Source organism: Gobio gobio, assembly GCF_949357685.1.
Source record: "Gobio gobio genome assembly, chromosome: 22".
Classification (NCBI taxonomy): domain Eukaryota; kingdom Metazoa; phylum Chordata; class Actinopteri; order Cypriniformes; family Gobionidae; genus Gobio; species Gobio gobio.
In genome coordinates this window covers 40,337,931-40,361,656 of record NC_137118.1, presented here as the reverse complement: position 1 = coordinate 40,361,656, position 23,726 = coordinate 40,337,931, and the positions used below count along the sequence as shown (strand labels likewise).

The following is a 23,726-nucleotide window of genomic DNA, read 5'->3' as shown; positions in this document are numbered from 1 at the left end:
GAAACCGGACCTTGCAAATCCACCACATGGCTCTCAACAGTGTAGCTGGATTCTGTCCAGACCTCTGGTTTTCTTGTGGTGAACTCTTCCCTAGATGGTGGTTGTCCTTCAACAATTGAGGCACCTGCCACATCTTCATAATCAATGGCACCCACTTCAAATGCCACAGTACTTGTGGCTTCGGTGGTGGTGAGAATGTCTTCTGTAGCAGACGTAGTGCTTCTCTCCTTGACCTGACCTGGCTCTTGAGCATCTAAGTCTGTAGCAACACTGGTGGAAGGACGACTGGAAACTGGAGTAGGTGAAGCGAGAGGCTTCTCCGTTGAGGATCCAAAAGTAGAATGTGATATTCCTTGTGTTGTCTCCTCTGAAGTCTCTGATGTCTGCACTGAGGTGGTTGTGCCTTCTGAAGATGATTTCTGGAATAGAACAGTTCCTTGGGAGGAAGCCATTACTGCTCTAAGACCAACAGTGGGCAGAATGGTGGTCTCTGAACTTTGGGTTGGGATGTTTGTTGGAGTTTGGACACTAGTAAAAGTCAATGATGTTGTGTCTTCTGCAGAACCTTCAAATACTTTAGCTGATTCTTCAGGCGCACCAACCCTCATTTCTTCAGTTTGTTGAATGAGAAGGGATGGAACAATAGTTGTAGTAAAAGGTTGATTTGAGAATGCTTCAGTTGGCTGATCACCAGAGCTGATGTCCTCAGAGATGGTGAAGATCGTGTTTACACCTTTTTCAATCTCAGGGACCAACAAAGGACTCTCCGTTGTACTTCTGTTTTGGTCCTTCTCAGAATGTTTAATATAAGGAGTGCTTTCCTCTGAGATTGCCCCTGTTCGAAAAGTTGAGACCACCTGAATCGTAGGCTCTGTACTGGGCAAAGCCAAACTAACGGGTTGCCTTGGCTCATTGGGATGAATACTTGTTAAGGAACTTATAGAGCTATGAGATGAAATAGTGAAAGATGGAGATAAAGTTGGATGTTTTGGTTCTTCTGTTGAATATATATCTTGTCCCGAGCCTTCTTCTTCTTCAGCAGAGGTGGAGCCCTCAAAATCTTCTGTTTCTGGCTTCATTTCCCTGTCTGTATTGCTGGATTCTGTTGTAACAAATGGTCCTTGGGTGGAGCAATCCACCCCAAATGCCCGTGTAGTTTCTGCTATTTCAGTCTCATCAGTAGACACCACATCTGGGTCGTTAGATGCCATCGTTGGCAGTGTGTCATCTGCAGAACCTTCAAATGTTGTCAGTTCCTCTTCATCATCTGTTGGACTCCCCGAACCTTCTTCGAACTTCGTCATGCTAAATGATATGGCTTGTGAGGTCATATCCTGGCTTGGAGATTTAGTTGCAAACGAGGGAAACTCTGTCGTGGTTAAACTTCCCGAGCTCTTTGTTGTGAAATGGGGCTCAATTGGGGTTCTCGTTGTTGAGACAGATTCATTTGTCTCAGGGGTAGAGGTGGTGCCTTCAGCCTCCTCCGTCACTATCTCATAATCAGGGATGATTTTTTCTGTTGGTGGGATAGCAGTGTCAAACTGGTCTCCTCTAGCCTCCTGAGTTTGGTCAGTGTCTGGTTTCAGAGTCAACTCATGCTTTCCGTTAATGAAACTCAGTTCTGGGGTGATGGTAACAGAAGTTGAGGGATATATATTAAGGTCTCCACTGCCCAAAGTTTGCTCACTTTCACCAGTTATGGCTTGAGCGTTGAACCCAAGGAATTTCATAACATCATCAACTGCAAACAAACAAGAAAATACATTACACAAACACTTTCTAAGCCAGTTAGTTTATACTGTACTTGATACTGATTTAGCCAACAGGGCTAACAAGGCTAAAGAGGCTAAAGAACGCAGCCTCTAGCATCAGTCGCTAGAGCGCCTCTTGAGATCAGGGGAGTGAGGTAAACCTCACTAAACCTCACTCCCATCAGGGTCACAGCACCAAATGTAACCAGTTCTACTCAAACCACTCCGAGCAGGATTCGAGGAGACTCCAGCATGGAAGGACGGTGCTCTAACAAGGAGGCTAAAGACGGCAGCCTCTAGTGTCAGTCACTAGAGCGCCTCTTGAGATCAGGGAAGTGAGGTTTACACACACAGCTCTTTACTGGCCTACAACAGTTACACTGGGAATCGAACCATTTTGCCACAACCGCCAGTAAAGCCTGCTTCCATATTCAGTTTCAACTTTATTTTGCCAAGTTACTTTACAAACATCTTAGAAACTGGCACCGCATGTATATTCCACTTAAAGGTTAGAGTCTCACTTGAGGCAAATAAAATGCTCACGTCAATTAGGATTTTGGCGGTCAAGATATGACTTATTATTGTTCCTACATAAGTAATAGCTCTACTTAAATACTGTAGAGTGAATTTTTGCTTATAAATTTCATTCAGAGATATGTCCCTGAGAGACCCTAAAGTCACTATATTGCAAAATCACAAGGCCCTTTTCTTGTTCAAAATTAAACAAAGTAATTCCAGCTACTGGTACATTACGCATTACGCTGTGTGAAATATAGCCAGATATTTTACTACATCCTGAAAGGCCTCAATAGCATACATAACAAAATATACCTTTCCTTTGATGGACATTCTAGCAGCCATTCATGGTAACCTGATCTGTAGACTGGACGAGGTAAGGGAAAGTAATTAGCTTGCCGTGATTACTTTGCTGACTGATGTTTTAAGGGGATTTGCCATTTGACCCAAGAGGCATTTGTCTGTGGCTTTGAGAGCTCCTTTTTCTCATACTCGACACCTCTCTCTTTCTCTGATGTTTTACTAGAGTAGATGCCCCTTTAACAGGCTCAAATGGTATAAATGGGTCGACTGATTAATGTCGACCCAAAGGACCTACAAGACAGGAACACTGGCTGCAGTCCATTTACAGATGTTTATCAACCTCATCACTCTTTCCAGCAACACTGGAAGTCAATTAAGGTCATGGGAAGGCAACTGTTTCACTTTTAACTATTTATGCATGTAGGCAGTACCAATATTTTATACTTGTGGATGAGGTAAAGATTTAGCATAAGCCAACTATGTAAGCAACTGCTTAAAATCAATGGGTCAAGTCCAGATCTGTTGTTTGCGAGACAGCAGTAGGCTTTGCGACAGACGTGCCAAACGTGTCCTCTCTTTAGCCAAGATCTACATTCATTTTGCATCTCAGTGTTTCCTAAACCCAGTCACTCATTTACAACATGCTGTTTTGGACTAGCAACAGTCACAGAAAAACATTGCTGCAACAAAATATGAAAGGACAAGCAAAATTGGTTTATGTGAACAAGAAGTCAATGTATTCAATGGCCATTCCTTGTCTGGTAAAATTAGCTTCAATATGATTTGTTTTGCATTGACGGAATTTTATGAAGAGTCATCTAAAAAGTTCCATCTGACCTACCTGACTGATTGGGGCGGTGAACGTTAACTATAAACATATTGATGCCCTTGGATTCAGTCTGCAGGCTGTCCTCTTTACTTGTCCCGATGGACTCTGCAACGCCCGAACCTTCTTTAGTCGTGTTTGCTGTGGTTTCGTTCTCTTTGTACACAATTTTTGGCTTGTCTGGGTCTCCTTGGACGGTCATATCAAACACAGGCAAAGTAGGAATCACACTCTCAGGAGTATCCGTGTCGCCACTGCTACTACCTTCAGCACCACTGTATTCCTCATGCGGAATATCCATCACAGGATGTCCGCTCCCTGCGGTGGCCTGGGGTGGTAGCTTGATAGAGAAAAGGGAATCTGAATAATGGGGCATTTCAGTTGGGGTGGGAGCTGAGAATAGCTGAGAAGGAATGTTAGTGTCGGCACCAGGGGGTTCCATTTGCACCAAGGAGCTGTCCTTGTCTTCATAGTCATTAAATGTGGTTGGGGTTGCCATATCTGAAATTGTCTTGGCTTCAGTTGGTACAACAACTGTTGTTTTATCAGAAGGATATGATTCAGGAGTGGCTCTTTCGCGTGGGGCCATGCTTGTAGAAAACATGGATGTTGGTTCTTCTGTGGTGCTGTGGGCTGGTGTAGAAATAATTGCTTCTATGGTAGAGACTTGAAGGCTGTCCGAGAGAATTGGAGATGTTGTGGGTCCAGCTGTGGGAACAGTTGTTGGATCCCAACCTGAGAACAGACAGAAGAGGAAAGATGTAATTTTGACCAATCATTTTGAAAATACCTCTAAAAGTGAAGTGTGCAGTGGGACCAAATTGCATTACAAAAAAATAATGACTTTTTTCAAAACCAATTTTCCAAACACTTGCCCATCTTCCATTGTTTAGCTAGTCCGCCCATGTTCACACTACTTATTGACAACAGCTTCCCAAACAAACAGAGAAATGGTGAAAGTGCCACAATGGGATTTTTTGTACATTATATTTGTCTATACATATTACATCAGTCTATTAACACTGACCAAGTATGCACAATAAAAAATTCTAAAAACACCAACAACAGCAGAATCGTCTAAGCATCAAATATTTTTGTCTGGTAAAGAGTTATTTTGGGAAAATGACTTGCTATGGCAGGGTAGAATTTGACAGTTTATATTTATTTTGAAACTCTAGCTTCCTTTTCAGAATGTTTTTGGCCACGTTGCACATTGCCTAACCACTTATTTTGACTCTGACCAGTAGGTAAATAGTCTTGAATTACTGTGCTTGAAATGTTTTATAATATAAGTGCCAAAGTGGTCTCGCTTCTCACAATTGATAAATCAAACCATAACCCTGCTGCTGTCTACGTGCATGCTAACTCTGACACACTTCCACGGACCTATATAAAAATATGTAAACGTGGCCAAGTTCACTACACTATAATGTTCACTCCTGTCTGTTCATACACATATAACTGCTGTGCTCATGACATGTTGGCAGGCCTCCAAAGGTTTGACTCAGACTGTAAAAATGTTCATGCTTAGCAAGAGGTTTCAACAGTGAGGCAAAACCCATTCATGACAACATGTGTGGCAGTTGCCTATCTGGGCACATACAGGGCAATACAGTAAGGTGACCAGACGCCCCTGTTTTCCGGGGACAGTCCAGGTTTTTGGTGTTCTGTCCCCGACTGGAGTGATAATAACAATTAAAAAGATAATTAAAAGATAATAACAAATGAGATTTTAGTGATATTTTGACCACTCAAATAGGAAATGTCCCCGGTTTCCATTTCAGAAATCTCGTCACCTTACAATACAGTAGTCTGAAAGTACAAGCGAAAATGCCTCCATTTTCCTGAATTAAAAAATATAGGCCTACAGAGTTTTCAGAATGTCTTAGTATGTAGTGTGTCTCCTTTTGCTTTAATTACAGCAGCATTTAAGCATGGGCAAAACCTGACTATCCAGCATGACTTGAGAATGTGTCATGAAGTCCTTATGGATCTTAATCAGGATAGTTCGCACTAATACACTCTAAAAAATGCTGGGTTAAAAACAACTGAAGTTGGGTTGAAAATGGGCAAACCCAGCGATTGGGTTGTTTTAAGCAAACATTTAAAGGAACACGCCGACTTTTTGGGACTTTAGCTTATTCACCGTACAGAAAAAGCTAAAGTCCCAAAAAGTTGGCATGTTCCTTTAACCCAACCGCTGGGTTAAACAACCCAATTGCTGGGTTTGCCCATTTCCGAGTGTAATAATGAGGCTGTGAGAGATATACATCCACTATGGTTAAATTTTTTTAAAGAAATTACTGCTTTTATTTAGCAAGGATGCATTAAATTGATCAAAAGTAAAGTAAAAGTAAAGACAATTACAATGTTACAAAAGAAGTAACATCTCTAGAATCTTGAATAAATTTATCACAATTTCAAAATTGATCATAATAATAGTTTCTTGAGCATCTAATCAGCTTATTAGAATGATCATGTGACATTGAAAAAATACATTAAATTACATTTCAATATATATTACAATAGAAAGCAGTTATTTGAAATTGTAATAATAGTTCACAATATTACGGGTTTAACTGTATCATCAAACGAAGCACTGTTGAACATTAAAATCTGCAAAATTAGACATCTAGACTTGACTTAGGACTTTAAGGCAAACTTATTAAACAAACATCTATCCCATATTTGCAAATATACATGACGCCAAACTGATTTTTAACTATTGCATGTTCTCAGAGGCATTTCACTGACAGTATATTCTGATTTATGAGACAAAACACTTGTTTTCAATAATAACAACCAATTGTTTTTCTTTCAGCATTTACTGAGTTTGATAATTTATGTTGTTTTGAGTCTGATTTTATATCAGCTGCATAATGCTGAAGTTATGCAGTGTTATGTATGGACAAAGGCCCACACCCATCTCTCCTACTTCAGTCTCTTCATCTGTCAGTCTGTCATCCTCTTTCTGTAAGCCTACACACGTCACAACCGGGCCAGACAGAACATAAAATACCTGAATATGTGGATTCTTATAAGAAGATAACAACATGAGGGGGAGTAAATGATAGAATGATCACAAAAATGCATTTTTGGGTGAAGCCACCTACTTCAGCTCATGACAAGGCAATGACAGGACAACATCTCACTGCTTCTTTGTCTCCATCTCAGTGTGTGGACACACAGCCAGCTGTTAGACGTTAGGGATGTGTCCTCTTTTCTGTGCAGCGCTTCTGATGTAAAACATCAGGCATCTTTTTCCTTTATAAAACGGCAGTGATCTTGAAACAGCACAGGAGGAAGCCACATCCCCCACTAGCGCTTGTTTATATATTATAGTGGGGCACTCTTGCCCTCCACGGCCTACCCAGAGTTCTTTTGTTTGTTTTGCGGTACTCTGCGGTAGAAGCCCGTTTAAGAGAAGTGCTTCAAGACTGGTTACATGAAACAAACCACAGCTAACAGGAAAGCCACAAAATCCCTGGAGGTAGGGGGTGAAAAGGAGATACCCGATGTAAAATTGGATTAAATGCATGTTAAGCTCTGCTTTTGTGTGGCCTGTTTCCATTTTCCCTCTCAAGTGACGACTGAGGTTGCACAGACAGAGGGTTTAAACAACCCCCAGCAGGACAGTTACAGGGTTCAAAGGTCATAGTCATCCTGGGCAGCGGAACTGACCTGAAACCAGGTCAGTTAGTTTGCCGTTTTAAGGCACATATTTAAAGCTAGACTTAGGACAGACGTTTCACAGATGAAATGTGAAGACACCCAGGAGAGAACAAATCATTCTGCTTCCACCCAGCTAGCAGAGAGAGAGGAAAGGTCCGCTCAGAGTCACAGCTCAGTCACAGCTGTTATGATATCACAGCAAAACAGACGCCTCCCTATCTACAAAACAATAGTTGCGTGAATCTCACGAAACTTGTCAAAGATGTTTTATATATATATATATAATATATGAAGACTTCAGATGCAAAAGCCTCTACGTCCGTCTGACGTTTTTCTTTAAAATAAGCATTTTTTGTCAGGCTATACTATATGCAGAGAGCATTCACTCAGTATCGTTATCTCATTTTTATTCGAAGTGGCTTTTAGAGGCTTTTGCATCTGAACTCTTCATAGATATATACACACACAGTACCGGTCAAAGTTTTGAAAACATTACTATTTTTAATGTATGTACAGAAAAAACTGTAATATTGTGAAATATTATTACAATTTAAAATAATGTTTTTCTATTTGAATATACTGTAAAATATAATGTATTTCTGTGATGCAAAGCTGATTTTTCATCAGTCTTCAGTATAACATGATCCTTCAGAAATCATTCTAATATGCTGATTTATTATCAATGTTGGAAACAGTTGTGCTGCTTAATATTTTTCATTGATGAATAAAAAGTCATTTTTTCAGCATTTATTCAAAATCGAAATCTATTTCTAGATAGAAATACATTTTCTAACAATATAAATCTTTACTATTACTTTTTATCAATTTAACACCCTTGCTGAATACAAGTATTAATTTATTTAAAAGATTTTTTTTTGTTTTGAACGGTAGTGTATATTGTTACAAAAGATTTCTATCTTAAATAAATTCTATTCGTTTTTAACTTTTTATTCATCAAAGATTCCTGAAAAAAGTATCACAGGTTATAAAAAATATTAAGCAGCAGAAATTAGCATATTAGAATGATTTCTGAAGGATCATGTGACACTGAAGACTGGAGTAATGATGCTGAAAATTCAGCTTTGCATCACAGAAATAAATGATATATTAAAGTATATTAAAATAGAAAACCATTATTTTAAATTGTATTATATTTCACGATATTACTGTTTTTTCTGTACTTTTGATTTAAAAAAAACACAGGCTTGGTGAGCATAAGAGACTTCTTTCAAAAAAATAAAAAAATTATAATGTTTCCAAACTTTTGACCGGTACTATAAATATAATAAAAGTATTTATACATTTATACAAAGTAATACACGACTCAGCCTAAAAAAAGTCACTGTTTGGATTAAAAATGGGGAAATGCTTGAGAAGAAAAAGTGGTTCTTGGCTCGTAATCATAGGGGAACCACTTTTGGTGCTATATAGCACCATCTTAACATGTTCAGTATATGGTAGCTGTGCTATATAGCACCATCTTAACATGTTCAGTATGTGGTAGCTTTGCTATATAGCACCATCTTAACATGTTCAGTATATGGTAGCTGTGCTATATAGCACCATCTTAACATGTTCAGTATATGGTAGCTGTGCTATATAGCACCATCTTAACATGTTCAGTATATGGTAGCTGTGCTATATAGCACCATCTTAACATGTTCAGTATGTGGTAGCTTTGCTATATAGCACCATCTTAACATGTTCAGTATATGGTAGCTTTGCTATATAGCACCATCTTAACATGTTCAGTATATGGTAGCTTTGCTATATAGCACCATCTTAACATGTTCAGTATATGGTAGCTGTGCTATATAGCACCATCTTAACATGTTCAGTATATGGTAGCTGTGCTATATAGCACCATCTTAACATGTTCAGTATATGGTAGCTGTGCTATATAGCACCATCTTAACATGTTCAGTATGTGGTAGCTTTGCTATATAGCACCATCTTAACATGTTCAGTATATGGTAGCTTTGCTATATAGCACCATCTTAACATGTTCAGTATATGGTAGCTTTGCTATATAGCACCATCTTAACATGTTCAGTATATGGTAGCTTTGCTATATAGCACCTCTGTCATTTAAAGAACTGGTGAAGAGCTGCTGAAGAAGCCAAGATTTGGTGCTATACAGCAGCCCTATGATTATGAGCCAAAGAACCACTTTTAGTAGGCCTATTATATAGCACCATTTATTTTTAGAGTGTATGATTGGATAATTATTGCAGTGATTATCATGTTTCAAGCATGTTATATGTTTGGCAACAGTTCTTCTATAATAATAAGTTAATTGTTTGTTTGATCAATGTCGCTGACATATTGTTTCCATGTAAAGCATTTTGGTCAACATGAATTGAATTGACAATATTAAATAAATGTGAATGAGTCATTTCTTGGTTTGGCTTTTTTTAGCATTTGTTTCCCCCGCTGAGCACTTTATGAAGACCTACCTTTGAAACAGAAAGCGCCCAGCTTCTCGCTCGGCAAAGGAAATCCCGTCTGGTTGAGGTAGCGGTACTTGGTCCTCACACCCAGCTGTCCATTGCCGCACTGAGCTCTGGGTATAGAGATGGGGTAGCGGGCGCTGCCGTCAGACAGCCAGCCGAAGTCGCAGCGGTCCATGCCATCCCTCCAGGCTGCATGCAGGTGACCTGGAGAAGCTAAAACTGCGTCCTGTCTTTCGCACGCCGCCCTGGCCTCATCTAGAGTCATCTTAACATCCACAGCAGCGAAGAACACCTCACCTGAGGTCAGACACACACAATAACACATTCACTTTATCCATATTACACATCCTCAGTTTCAAACCTTATCATACTGTAGACATATACACCCGGCACAAATGCTAACCCAAACACACCTCAATTAAGAACCATTTGGCTAAAATCTAAGGCACCATTGGATGATCCTAAAGCCTTCCTTTAACAACAAAGGCAATCCCAGAACGCACTGGTACGAAATGGAAATGTAACCGTATTACTCGCAAACAGAAAATAACTGATATAAAATAGTCTATTTATTTAAATCTTGACTATTTTATCCAGAATGTATGCGTTAAACGTACGTTGTGTGCTTATTAAAGTATTACGTTTTACTACTCTAAAGCAACCAAACAACACATTTTACCATTTGGTGTGTCACTGTATTACAGCTGTACACCTTCTTTATCTTTCAATATTTTTAAAGAGAATATGGAAGTAAAATAATGTTATTAAGTATTTTGCTCTCATCACCAATAAAGGGGCACATAGATATTTTCCTAGTAAATTAAATTAAATTAAATTAATTCCCTTCAAATTAAGACATTTGCCTTTTAAATTCTAATTTCTACAATGAAAAGTAAAAATTAAAAAAATTAAAAAATATTGGTATTATTTAATTAAATAATAAAAGTATTTATACAATATGGTAATATTTAATATATATATATATATAAATTCAACCAGAAAGTTTTAGGATTATTTTCTGAGCATTTTTCATAGACATATATTTTGCTAGAGAATATAGAAGTAAATTAATGATGTTATTAAGTATTTTGCTGTCACCAACAATAAAGTTGCACATGTATCTATTTTCTGAGAAAAAAAAGATATATTATTTTGACCATTTCCTTTTTTATTGTAAGATAAAAAGATTGAATAATGGTATTATTAATGGTATTGTTTTATTATTAAAATAATACAAGTTTTTTTCCCCTCAGTATTTTTCTTTTGCAAGAGAATATGGGAGTAAATGAATGATGTGATTAAATATTTTGCTGTCATCACCATTAAAGCCACACATGGATATTGTATTTGTTTATCAATATTGATTGATTGATTGATTGATTGATTGATTGATTGATTGATTGATTGATTGATTTGAAAACATTTTTTTTTTTTTTTTTACAAAAACTACATTTAATATTTGTGGATTTTTGTTAAAAATGACATTTTTCATCTAATCAGACATTTTCCTTCCAAATTCTCATTACTGCAATAAAGAAAAATCGATTTAGGTGTAATGAGCGTTGCCATAGAAACATGTAATTTCTGAGCATGTGGACACATACTGTCATCCCATAATTATAGTAATTCCGACAAGGCGTGAACGCAGCATGAGTCTCTCTCTTCAAATGAGGAGCGCTGTTGGAGTATGAGAAATCTGTTCCCTCAGTAGCTGACTTCTAAACTTACCCTGAAGTTTTCCTACATAGCAGTAGACATCATACTTTTCGGACGAATTTCTGAGTCCGTATGTTCTGACTCCTGGCTTTAGTATCATATCGCCATGGCAACCTTCCCGTGGCCTTGTTATCGGGTATCTGTGGAGAACAACCCCAGATGTAGTTGTCGTATCAGCGACATTCAAATGTATGACATGATTTGAAAGATTTGTTTGGAGTCTGGAGGGGAAGAATCACCTGACGGATTGGTCTGCCAGCCATCCGGCGTCGCACTGGTCGAGTCCGTCCACGAAGGCTGAATACAGCTGCTCGCCGGTGGCGATGCTTGCATCCACATCAGTGCAGACCTGCTTGGCTTGTTCGAAATCTAAACTGTAGCGACTGGTGTTGGCGCGGTAATGAAACACAACACCTGTGAAAAAACAGAAATCAAGTTCATGAACCAAAAGCAAGAACATGATTAATGTGATCAAATTTTATAACCATTTTATAACCATTTGATGTTTTTTTTGTGATAAACTAATATATGTGAACAATATGTGAAATTTATAAAAATTAGTTATTGTAATTTTCCAATTGTTTATTTAAAACTCTTCAAAATGATGCATGGTTTGTTTGAATCTGAAAAAAGATTTTGAAGAATTTGAAGTCGATAGTAAATTGAGAAAAATCGAGTTAAAGTTTTCTGAAGGTTGCAAAACAAGATCACCTAGCAAACTTTTAGATGTTTAATTGCTATTTGGAGCATTGGGATCGTTAGACGAGGGCTTAATGAATAATCTTTTGTGAAAACCTCAAAATGGAAAATGTTCACTTGTATTGCCTGTAGCTCGAAATGATCCTGTGTGCATTCCGACTCCTTTTGCCAGCACGGGTCACATATTTTTGTATACACGAAATGAACACCATCTTCATTATATTGAGAATCACAATGCTATTTCATGAATTCCGACTTATTTACACTGGATTCTCATGCTAAACATCGCCAAAATTTCACAAAACGAGTTGGACGTATGATGGAGTATTTCTGTGTACTCTCCTTCTGGATTCGGATGCGTTTCGGAAAGCTTTTTTCGAGTCCTGTACGACGTCACAAAGGGCGGAATTGCTTGTATAGGCACTTCTCCCGAATGAACCCATATGCACGTCAACCCGAGCGAGAGCAAGAGCGCACACATCAACGAGCTTGGCAGCGCTGTCATTTAGTTTTCAACAATGTCACTAAAGAAGTGTGTTTGGTTGTGAGGGAAAGATAAGCTTGTTCAGCTTCCCAAATAACCCAGCATTAAGGAAACAGTGGATGCAGTTTGTTTTTCTGGAGCAGCAACAGAGTTCTGCAAGTGTGTTTGTTTGTTCCCGGTCATGAGTCGAAACCGCAGGCGGTGAGTGAAACTGCATCAAATGTCTGTATTTTGTTGGCAATCGCGCAAAAAGTGCATATAATGTCAACAACACGAACAAATAGTGAATCAAAAGTTATCCAGGGATAATGCCATGATGTATTGAGTGTGTGTGCGCTCGTGACTCTTTAGCTCTGCCCACTGCACGGCTGCATGAGCTCGGCTGTTTTCGGAAAGAAACAGTAGTACAGCATATCTGTCTTTTATAAATATGATAAAACTAAAGACTCTTCGGAGATATGAAGGATGCAATACTACTCTATAGATACCCAAGATTAACAGGAGACTGGCAGAAACTGTGTTTGTTATGTACACTTTAAAGATTGTGATTCTCCCAAGATTCTGAACAGACAACTAAGTAAAATAACATGTAATTTACTAGAGGTTCACAACGAAATTGCTGCAGTTTATTTAAGTGTTTAAAGGTGAACTATGTAAGATTTTTGCAGTAAAATATCCAAAAACCACTAGGCCAGTGTTATATATTTTGTTCAGTTGAGTACTTAGAATATCCCAAATGTTTACAACTATTTGTAAATCGTGATAAATTTCTATTTTAACCAAGGAACCGGGACGTGTGAGCTATGCGTTTGAGGGAGTCGCCTGTCGATTGCGTCATATCTGCGTTACCCTCGGTTTCCGGTTTTATTTTGCAGAAACGCTGTACTCTCACTGCAGTGTAAACAAGTGTCATAGCAGCCGCCGAGCGAACGTCATAACTTCCTTTTCAACACTAAAATAAAAGTCCCGCCGGCGACTATGCCATAATAACAGTCCCGCTCTTCAATCGCTCCAGCGGTCGCTCAGCTCCACAACACTCGGTCCTGCTCTGCTTCAGACTACAGTAATGTTCATAATCACATCCATGAACATGATTTCTGCCCGAGTCCTATCCTGACTCTTTTCCACCGGCTGTGAGGTAAAGACCACAAGTCCCAAGATTCTGCGCTCAAACGTGGCGTCATCAAACTACGCCTTTGTTTTGAAGAGGCGACCTCTAGCGGACGGAAAAGTTACATAGTGTAGCTTTAATTAATTTGAATAAATTTTTTTTTTTATCGGGTTGAATGAATGATTCAATTACTCACTCATAAAGACTTCACTTGAATCATTTTTGAACTAATCCTTTGAATGGATGGAATACATTATTGCAATGGAACATACATTACGATGAAATACATTTTTAAAGGTCACTTGTCGCCACCTACTGGCGCAACGATGTAATCGACGCAATCGTTATTTGAAGTTACTTTCAAAAGGTGATTTGCTTTGTTTTGATCGGATGGTCATATGGTCAGTGTTATGCATATTTGACTTCTTCTAACAACAAATGTGATCAGATGGGAAGCTTTTGTGAGGAATCATTGGATTCGAAGAGGGCCGCCTTTGTCCTGAACCCTGGAAGTTTCATCCACAACAACAAGCAGTTGTCTGGCAAAAGTCCTTTTATTGTTCCGCTATTTAGGAACCTGCGGTGTCAAATACTGAACATGATCTGAATAGTAATCACTCTCAGCATTACACAGCACCAAAGCGTCAAAGCCGTCCATATCACTATCACTCACTATTTTTGCTGTCCAGTATCCCTAAATGTTACTCTGAACAGTGGCCAAAGATGGATGTGAATGTGAATGATTAAAATGTATTAAAATTAAATAAAATACACAATAAGAACGATAACTATAAAAATAGCTATAATGATAATGAAATTAGCGTCCACCACGCCAACACACAATATCATTCTGTTTATTATAAGCACACGGTGCAATTTGAACTCTAGGGTAGTTGGAAAATTAGCCTACTTTCAAAAATAGGAGAGTGTTCCTTTAAGGGATAAATTTATTGACTATAGGGGGACTTTAAAAAAAACCACACAATTTGAGTTTAACATGCTGAGTTTCATGTTGAATTGTAATACTTCAACACATATAAGCAACAGTACTAGTGATAGTTGCTTTAGCAAACACTACTAATCAGGCTCTCAGGACAGGCCATGCAGTCGGACTCTGTAATTTGTCCTTATATGGGCTTTTCTAGTCTTTTTTGGGTACATTAGACAACTACTTTTGGGTACATTACAAAACTGCTGGCTGAGCAGGCCAAGATCTGAATGCTCTTTCCTCAGAGGGATGGCAGTGTGTTTTGTTTTGGGCAAGCGCTACCTTTGAGTGGCAATCAGCGCTGCCCGGGCCTCAACGGAGGGCATTGAGTGTATTTGGCAGGAAGGCACACAGCTCTCTACGGGCCTACAAAACACTCCAATACCACCGTCTCACCTGAGCCAGATGTGCTCATGTTTTACTGCACACAACTGGGCGTCATAATGGGTAAACAAATAAACTGTTGTTTGTCACCTAAGAAGATCTTTAGCATGCTTTCTTTCACTTCTTCTGTTAAAGAAATGTTCCAGGTTCAATACAAGATAGGTTCTTGCATGAATAATGTTTAAAGGGATAGTTCACCCAAAAATGAAAATTCTGTCATTAATTACTCACCCCCATGTAATTCCAAACCGGTAAGACTTTCATTCATCTTCAGAACACAAATGAAGATCTTTTTGATGAAATCTGAGAGATTTCTGTCCCTCCGTTGACAGCTTATGCAACTACCACTTTGACGTTTCAAAAGGTCATAAAGTGATCATAAAACTAATCCATATGAATTGATAGGTTTAGTCTAAAATTTCTGAAGAGACTCGATCACTTTATGATGAACATTTTAATTTAGGCTTTTATTCATATAAACATTCATCAACTCACACTTCAGTTGTGGTAAACGGAAGCTCAAGCATGTTCACTTGATGTGCGAGAACCAATGAGGTTCATTCTCGTGTTACACAGCATGTTTGAGCTTCAGAAAGAACCAATGAGGTTCATTCTCGTGTTACGCAGCACGTTTGAGCTTCAGCAAGAACCAATGAGGTTCATTCTCGTGTTACACAGCACGTTTGAGCTTCTGCAAGAACCAATGGGGTTCATTCTTGTGTTACGCAGCACGTTTGAACTTCTGCAAGAACCAATGAAGTTAATTCTCGTATTACGCAGCACGTTTGAGCTTCAGAAAGAACCAATGAGGTTCCTTCTTGTGTTAAGCAGCACGTTTGAGCTTTAGCAAAAACCAATGAGGTTTGTTCTCAGGAGTCAAGAAGGTTCGGTTGAGTCTCTTCAGAAAATTTGGACTAAACCGCTCAATTCATATGGATTCGTTTTACGATCTCTTTATGAACTTTTATGAAGCGTCAAAGTTGCGTAGCTGTCAATGGAGGGACAGAAAGCTCTCAGATTTCATCAAAAAGATTTCATACTGTATCGAAGATGAACGAAAGTCTTACGGGTTTGGACCGACATGAGGGTGAGTAATTAATGACAACATTTTTGGGTGAACTATCCCTTTCAGTGTTGGATATACATTCAAAACAGCGTATATTTTCATATAAAATTTTCATATTGCGCTAACAATGCCAAGGTCATGGGTTTGATTCCCAGGGAATAAATTAACTTCTACGTTGTGATTTATGTTACAGATTCTTTCAATTTGGCTTGTATTGAACCCAGAACATTCATTTAAAGGTCTAGTGATTTCTGAGAAATGCAAAATCAACACCTAAACAAACAATTTTGTGAATATCCGCTAGATGTTTGTTGTGTGTGCTGAAAACAAATGTGTTTGTACATAGTCCTGACTGTGTAAACAGGAGAAAAACAAAGTGGATCCACGGAGCACCAGGGAGCCAATCAGCAATAAGGGGCGTGTCCACTCAGAGAGAGTGAGCAAGCGGGACATTTATAGAAAGACTAGAAAGAGAGATAGCTGAGATAATACCAAAGAGGAACAACTCAGGAAAATAACTGGAAGAAGAAGGGTTACGATCAGGCAAGAGCTTAAGGACCTGCGTTAATATTGGAGAAGCTTTCCAGCGCTGGAGAGACCTAAATGGGAAGGCCTGAAAACGGACGCAGAGGATGCTTTGTTTCTGCTCGATAATTGAGGAACATCGGTTTTGCAATGTTTCACAGATCCAAGATTTGCTGTTGAATGCTATTGTTGTTGCAGCTGATTCCGCAGCTGTTGTCTGTGTTGCATAGCGTGTTCATTTTTTTTTTTGGGCGGAGCAATGAAAGGAGGGGTGTCGATTTCAAATACCAACAGTGTTTTACAGAAATCGTTTACTGCACCTTTAATATCTATCTCACTCCATCTACAAAGTGCTATAGATTTACATCATCTTGACGAAGGTCTCATTTTGCAACAGTTTTAGCTTGAACTATTCACTGAATGATTTTTCAGACATTTGTTGCAGTCATTCAGCAAACCAAAAAAAAAAAAGAAGCTTTTTCTTGCATTGATTAAAACACAAATCATTCACCCTTCATTTCTATTATTTAGAAACACAATAGGGCCTTGTCAAGATTCGAGGTAAATCCAGACTCTGAAAGTGATTTTTCCAGACTCTAAAGCAAAATAATCTTTCCCCCTTGTCTCCTGACAGGAACGCTGTTCCATTTTGGCTTTCGATGACTAATTACATCATCACATGTGCTTACAAGGGTAAAAAAGCACAGCACATCTGAGAGCCATTGCTGAACTGGTTTGCCAGTAGAAACCATGCAAGAGGAAGGAAGTTAAAGAAATACCATTTTACTGAAAGTGATTTCAACGAAATCGTTCCTCTGTGTCGTTCTCGTTATAGTTGTGGACTGCTATTCTTTCATATGCAGAGGTGCAGGTATGACGCCAGAACCCAGGCGACTAATTCGGCGCAGAATTTCCTATGGGGTTTTTCCAATTTGTAAAATAAAGCCTGTGGTAAACATAACTTGACGATACTTTTGACATTTTGTTCTACAGCGCAAATTACACACACCCATAGCGAAAATGCTCATTTTTGAAGCAGTTGTGTTCACGTTTGAAAATTCCCTAGCCTGGATGCCAGCCGAACTTAGCCCCGCCCACAACATTTGAAGTCGGGAAGTTCGGTCTGGACTTGATCCGTTGTGGAGCAACTATGCTTGAACCAGAGCTGTTCGGACCAATCAAATTGTCAGGGCGGGCTTTATACGATGATGGACAGATGATCAACAGTAACGTAAGCATCCACGTCACCAAAGAGCGCTTGGGTTGAATTCGTTCAAATCCTAAACGGAGAACTTGTTCGTATATGCGTTCACCTTTACTATTTCTCTCAGAAATGATGATCGTGTTGGTAAGTACTCTGTGTATCCTTAAATTCTTTTTACAACACCGGCAAAGATCGCTTACACTCATCTTCTTCTTCTACTTCTTCCAGCGTGCAGTTGAGTTCTGTTGACATCTATGCGTCGCTCAACACGTCACTTACTCCGTTGCTCTGATTGGTTGTAGGTCTATCCAATTGAGTGCAGAGGCATTTTCTTTCCTGGTTTGGTTGAAACACGCCCCATAATCACAGCCCAATGGAGCAGTATCAGACTCATATTCTGACTAGAATCTGAGTATGACGACGTCAGGCTACTCTTTCCCCGGAATTGATGGAATTTTCCGTCATTTAGGAGACGACGCTTCCCTGCCATTGACGTAACTTTCCGTGTTTTCACTGTTATACTGTAGGAGGTGCTATGACACATCTTCTGAAAGAGTACTGAATCTCCTGATCAAAACATAAGTGATAGCATATGTAAGCAGATGCCTACAATAAATAACGCTGTCATCACATTAAACAGCATATAAATCAAAACTGCCTAAGAGGTCTTAGTGACGTCAAACAAAAAAAGGAAGTCATTAGTGATCACACGATTGAAATAAAAGCAGGAACATAAAGAATCACTGGTTCATTCTCGTGTTACGCGGCACGTTTGAGCTTCAGCGAGAACCAATGAGGTTCATTCTCATGTTATGCGGCACGTTTGAGCTTCAGCGAGAACCAATGAGGTTCATTCTCATGTTACGCGGCACATTTGAGCTTCAGCAAGAACCAATGAGGTTCATTCTCGTGTTACGCGGCACGTTTGAGCTTCCTCCAGAACCAATGAGGTTCATTCTCATGTTACGCGGCACATTTGAGCTTCAGCGAGAACCAATGAGGTTCATTCTCGTGTTACGCGGCACGTTTGAGCTTCAGCAAGAACCAATGAGGTTCATTGTTGTGTTATGCGGCACGTTTGAGCTTCAGCGAGAACCAATGAGGTTCATTCTCATGTTACGCGGCACATATGAGCTTCAGCAAGAACCAATGAGGTTCATTCTCGAGTTACGCGGCACATTTGAGCTTCCTCAAGAACCAATGAGGTTCATTCTCATGTTACGCGGCACATTTGAGCTTCAGCGAGAACCAATGAGGTTCATTCTCATGTTTTCACTGTTATACTGTAGGAGGTGCTATGACACATCTTCTGAATCTCCTGATTAAAACATAAGTGATAGCATATGTAAGCAGATGCCTACAATAAATAACGCTGTCATCACATTAAACAGCATATAAATCAAAACTGCCTAAGAGGTCTTAGTGACGTCAAACAAAAAAAGGAAGTCATTAGCGATCACACGATTGAAATAAAAGCAGGAACATAAAGAATCACTGGTTCATTCTCGTGTTACGCGGCACGTTTGAGCTTCAGCGAGAACCAATGAGGTTCATTCTCATGTTACGCGGCACATTTGAGCTTCAGCAAGAACCAATGAGGTTCATTCTCGTGTTATGCGGCACGTTTGAGCTTCAGCGAGAACCAATGAGGTTCATTCTCATGTTACGCGGCACATTTGAGCTTCAGCAAGAACCAATGAGGTTCATTCTCGTGTTACGCAGCACATTTGAGCTTCAGCAAGAACCAATGAGGTTAATTCTCGTGTTACGCGGCACATTTGAGCTTCCTCAAGAACCAATGAGGTTCATTCTCATGTTATGCGGCACATTTGAGCTTCAGCAAGAACCAATGAGGTTCATTCTCATGTTACGCGGCACATTTGAGCTTCCTCAAGAACCAATGAGGTTAATTATCGTGTTACGCGGCACGTTTGAGCTTCCTCAAGAACCAATGAGGTTAATTATCGTGTTACGCGGCACGTTTGAGCTTCAGCAAGAACCAATGAGGTTCATTCTCATGTTTTCACTGTTATACTGTAGGAGGTGCTATGACACATCTTCTGAATCTCCTGATTAAAACATAAGTGATAGCATATGTAAGCAGATGCATACCATAAATAACGCTGTCATCCCATTGAACAGCATATAAATCAAAACTGCCTAAGAGGTCTTGGTGACGTCAAACAAAAAAGGAAGTCATTAGCGATCACACGATTGAAATTTGACCAAGAACATAAAGAATCACTGACCACTGACGTCCAGGGAGACCGTATCTTGAATGTCTTCAATGCCGTGCATAACCTCGCAGCGGTAGACGCCCGCATCACTGGCCCTGAGCCTCATTATGGTCAGAGACGCATCGCCCTGGCTCTCGGGGTGGCTGGGCACCGAGACCCTGTCTTTAAACGCCTGGCCGATCTTGATGAACCCATTCTGGGTCACCATCACTATGGTTTCCTCATCTCCCTCGAGTTTAGTCCACTTGATGCGGAGATGGTCCGGGTGGGCGCTGGAGGCCGTGGCCGCAGCAGAGGCGGTGGATGTGCTGGAGGTGCCAGTCGGGGGTGGGAGGATGGAGAAATGGCAGGGCAAGACCGCCTGCTCCGCCAGGGACCCTCGGACCGGAGGATTCCTCTCCACCTTCAACCTACGGGCCGAGTCTGGAAACAAGAAGCAGATGGAGGAGAGGAACCCAGGAGCAGACACAGCATATTATCTTCAGGAAGCTTTTACAAACACACTCTTTGAAACCAAACTCAAACATTCTGTCTCCAGAGACTGGATATTTTCACCTTTACTATGAGAAGAAACATTCAAGTTTTAAACATGTAATAGTTTCATAAACCAAAAATGTTGCAATTCATCTCTCATACATCATTATGTAGTCATTTATAGCAGACCAGGGTTAGTAACGTTAATAAGTTTTAACTGAAATTAAAAAAATATTTATTTTTTAATTTTCGTTTAGTTTAAGTTTAAATACTAAAGTAACTAAAACTAAATAAACTAAAATGAAAACTATATATACACACACAGTCTATTACACAATAAATATATAATAAATATAATAAAATCGGTAACACTTTACAATAAGGTTTCTCCTAATTTGAACTTTATTTATTTTTTATTTTTTTTATTATTGTCATCAATCTTTAAAAACACTAATATTTTAATAGCACTGACTATTAAAATATATAAGGGCATTTCTTCAACTAGGGGCACTTTTAACCATGTAAAGTGAATACATTTTTTTTTCAAAAGTCACGTAACAGTCTCATACGTTTAAATAATTTGTCTAGTTTTAAGGTCTGTAAGAGGACAAACTTAGATTACAAGAGAAATTATTATTATTTAAAAAAAATTCCGACCTGCAATGACCAAATAAACATTTCCACCACATCTCAATATATAGCTATTATTTAAAAATAGAATAACTTATGCCACTCAAGAATTGTCTAAGATCAGTTTTACCAGTTTGTCCACAATGTACAATAATTATTCATTTGTCAATGAGATAAATTAACTGCCCTAAGGACCAAATGCTGAACTGTACACCTGTCACTCTGAAATGTAATATTGGTTTGGGTAAGAGCTTATTAGAAAATAAATAACTTGAATTTTTATATTAAGTAGAGCATGATCTCATACATTTTGGATACATTTTTAGTGTGTGATGAGAACTTTTAAAGTATTTTTTTTTAATGTGTGTGGTGATGGAAATGACAATGAATTAACATGAATGTAGAGAAACAATCGATAAATATAAAAGGTATAAAAGGTGTAATATATTATAATATAGAAATTACACAAATCTATTCTGGCAATCCATATCAATTGTACTTTGTAGTCTTAAATGTAATTTCCACCACACTGCCCTCTGTGGTGGAAATGGCAGCATGTGGTGGAAATTACATTTCTGTAGTTTTTTGTGATAAAATGGAAGACAGCTTCACTGATTTGAATTAATACTTAGCATTTCATGTATGCAAAATACTCTTATTTAACTTAAAATGTTTCGCTTTTTAAAAACACCTTTGAAGGTACAGTATGTTTGGAAATGACGTAGAATGAATATATTAACTGTTCAAGCAATATTTAGATCGATTTTTCTTAATTTGTTGTTGATGAAAATTTAAATTCCCTCCATGCCCAACATGTGCTCTGATGTCACTGAATATTTCCACAAGCAATGGTTCACACAAACTATTTAAAGGGACATTAGGCTACTGTGTTGTGGTGGAAATTACACCAATACTGTGCGACAGCTATATTTTGTATAAAAAGTAATATTGATAGTGGTGTCACATTAAATATTATAATGTATTTTAATGATTTTACTAGTGCTTAATTCAGGTGCATTAATAGTTACCAGATAAGTCATATTTTTAAACTGTATTTTCATTGTTGAAGTTAAAAAGTCTAGGTGTGTGACAAGGAGAAAACAGTGATTTTGACACCTATAAGGAGGTTGAAAAGTATGAAAAAAATCATAATAGAAAGGTAGTAAAAAATTTAAGGTGGTTTTATTGTTAGCTGGACAAAGAAAGAGGAATTTGTCCAAAATGATATGCATTTTTAAAAAAAGAACATAAAAGTGCCCATAGTCTAAGAATCACCCATAAATAATATTAAATAGTTTATTCTTTATCAAAAAGTGCGTATTTATTTAAAATATCTATTAGAATATGAAAAATATTCATATTATTTATTAAATATATATATAGTATACCGAGTAGTAAAATTATGATTATATATTAATAAAAATATGAATATAAATATTACTAATTGATACAATAAATAAAACAAATTTAACCATCTATTTTTAATTCACTTAAAAAATGTTACAAAAAAAACTACGATTCTTGCAAATTTAACATGTTATAATGTGCGACATGAAATGTCACATTTTGTAATATATAGATAGATAGATAGATAGATAGATAGATAGATAGATAGATAGATAGATAGATAGATAGATAGATAGATAGATAGATAGATAGATAGATAGATAGATAGATAGATAGATAGATAGATAGATAGTATAATAATAAAATATAATATATATTAGAATAAATATGAATTTTACACTATATATCATTACTTTTTTTATAGATTAAAAAGTGTTTTATTGAGACAAAATAGTATCACATTTTAATATTTGACATCACATTAAAGTGATTATTGGCTTATCGGTATTGGCTAGACATGTTTTGGGTAGTCTAAATGTATGTAAAAGTTAATAATAATGAGGAAGAAGTAAAAAAATGCCTAAAAAAACAGTCAAAAACTCACCACCGTGGGTTACAGCGCTGCAGGCACAGACCAACCAGAGGATGTGCTTAACGTCCAACAACATCTCAAATCTGGAAACAAATAAAGCTTTTCATTTGGTAAAAGTCATTTAGTCATGAGTTTCATTTGCAGCTAGATTAGCGTGGGTTGATGGTCAAACTGTTTCTGTTTCATGTCCATCCATGTATTTGTTCCAGGTCCATCAAGGTCTTTAAACACCCACTCTTTGTTTGCTTTCTTGTCTCACTTTATCAATTCAATATGGCTTAGCAGTCAAATAGAGAACGCGTTTATGAAAGCGTCATTCATAGTAAGGCTGTAGCCTGTTCCATCTTAATAGCCATACTTTACCTCAGAAATATAAGGATCTTCCTGTGACAGCTGTGGTGTCAAAAACCCTTGACAGTCAAACTGTATCACACACACACGCCCTATATAGTACACTATCAAACACTAGAGAGCGACATATAAAGCATCTTCACGCCTCGCTCTCTAACAATTAACACCGCCGTGAAAACCTTCCGTCCGAGCGCGCGCTAAAGCCAGACGCGATGAAGACAGATCAATTACACCAGAGCAAATGGAACCCAAAGCTTATCTGAACACCAGCAACAGTGATATCACACAATCTCAGTTATCCGCATTAAAGCAGAACTGCCTTTAAAATGACAATGAGCTAATGATAAGTGGACCTCCTCTGAGAAGAACAAAGCTTCAGGGTGACAGACAAGCTCTA

The 23,726-nt window shown here is 38.3% G+C and overlaps 1 protein-coding gene across 2 annotated transcripts in view; it reads right to left on the bottom strand.

Annotated features, from left to right (window-relative positions):
* Window positions 1–23,726, bottom strand: part of vcanb (versican b) — a 45,204-nt gene that overhangs the window by 20,641 nt on the left and 837 nt on the right. The window contains exons 1-8 of one of the 2 annotated variants that reach the window (XM_079804473.1): window positions 23,342–23,590; window positions 22,991–23,061; window positions 19,948–20,358; window positions 11,477–11,651; window positions 11,250–11,377; window positions 9,525–9,818; window positions 3,412–4,131; window positions 11–1,741 (exon numbers count right to left, since the gene is read on the bottom strand). In XM_079804473.1, coding sequence (XP_079660599.1) covers window positions 11–1,741; window positions 3,412–4,131; window positions 9,525–9,818; window positions 11,250–11,377; window positions 11,477–11,651; window positions 19,948–20,358; window positions 22,991–23,054 — 3,523 coding nt within the window. In that variant the 5' untranslated portion in view covers window positions 23,055–23,061; window positions 23,342–23,590. Of the gene's footprint in view, window positions 1–10; window positions 1,742–3,411; window positions 4,132–9,524; window positions 9,819–11,249; window positions 11,378–11,476; window positions 11,652–19,947; window positions 20,359–22,990; window positions 23,062–23,341; window positions 23,591–23,726 lie in introns of those variants that run through there. The other variant, XM_079804472.1, reaches the window with a different exon arrangement.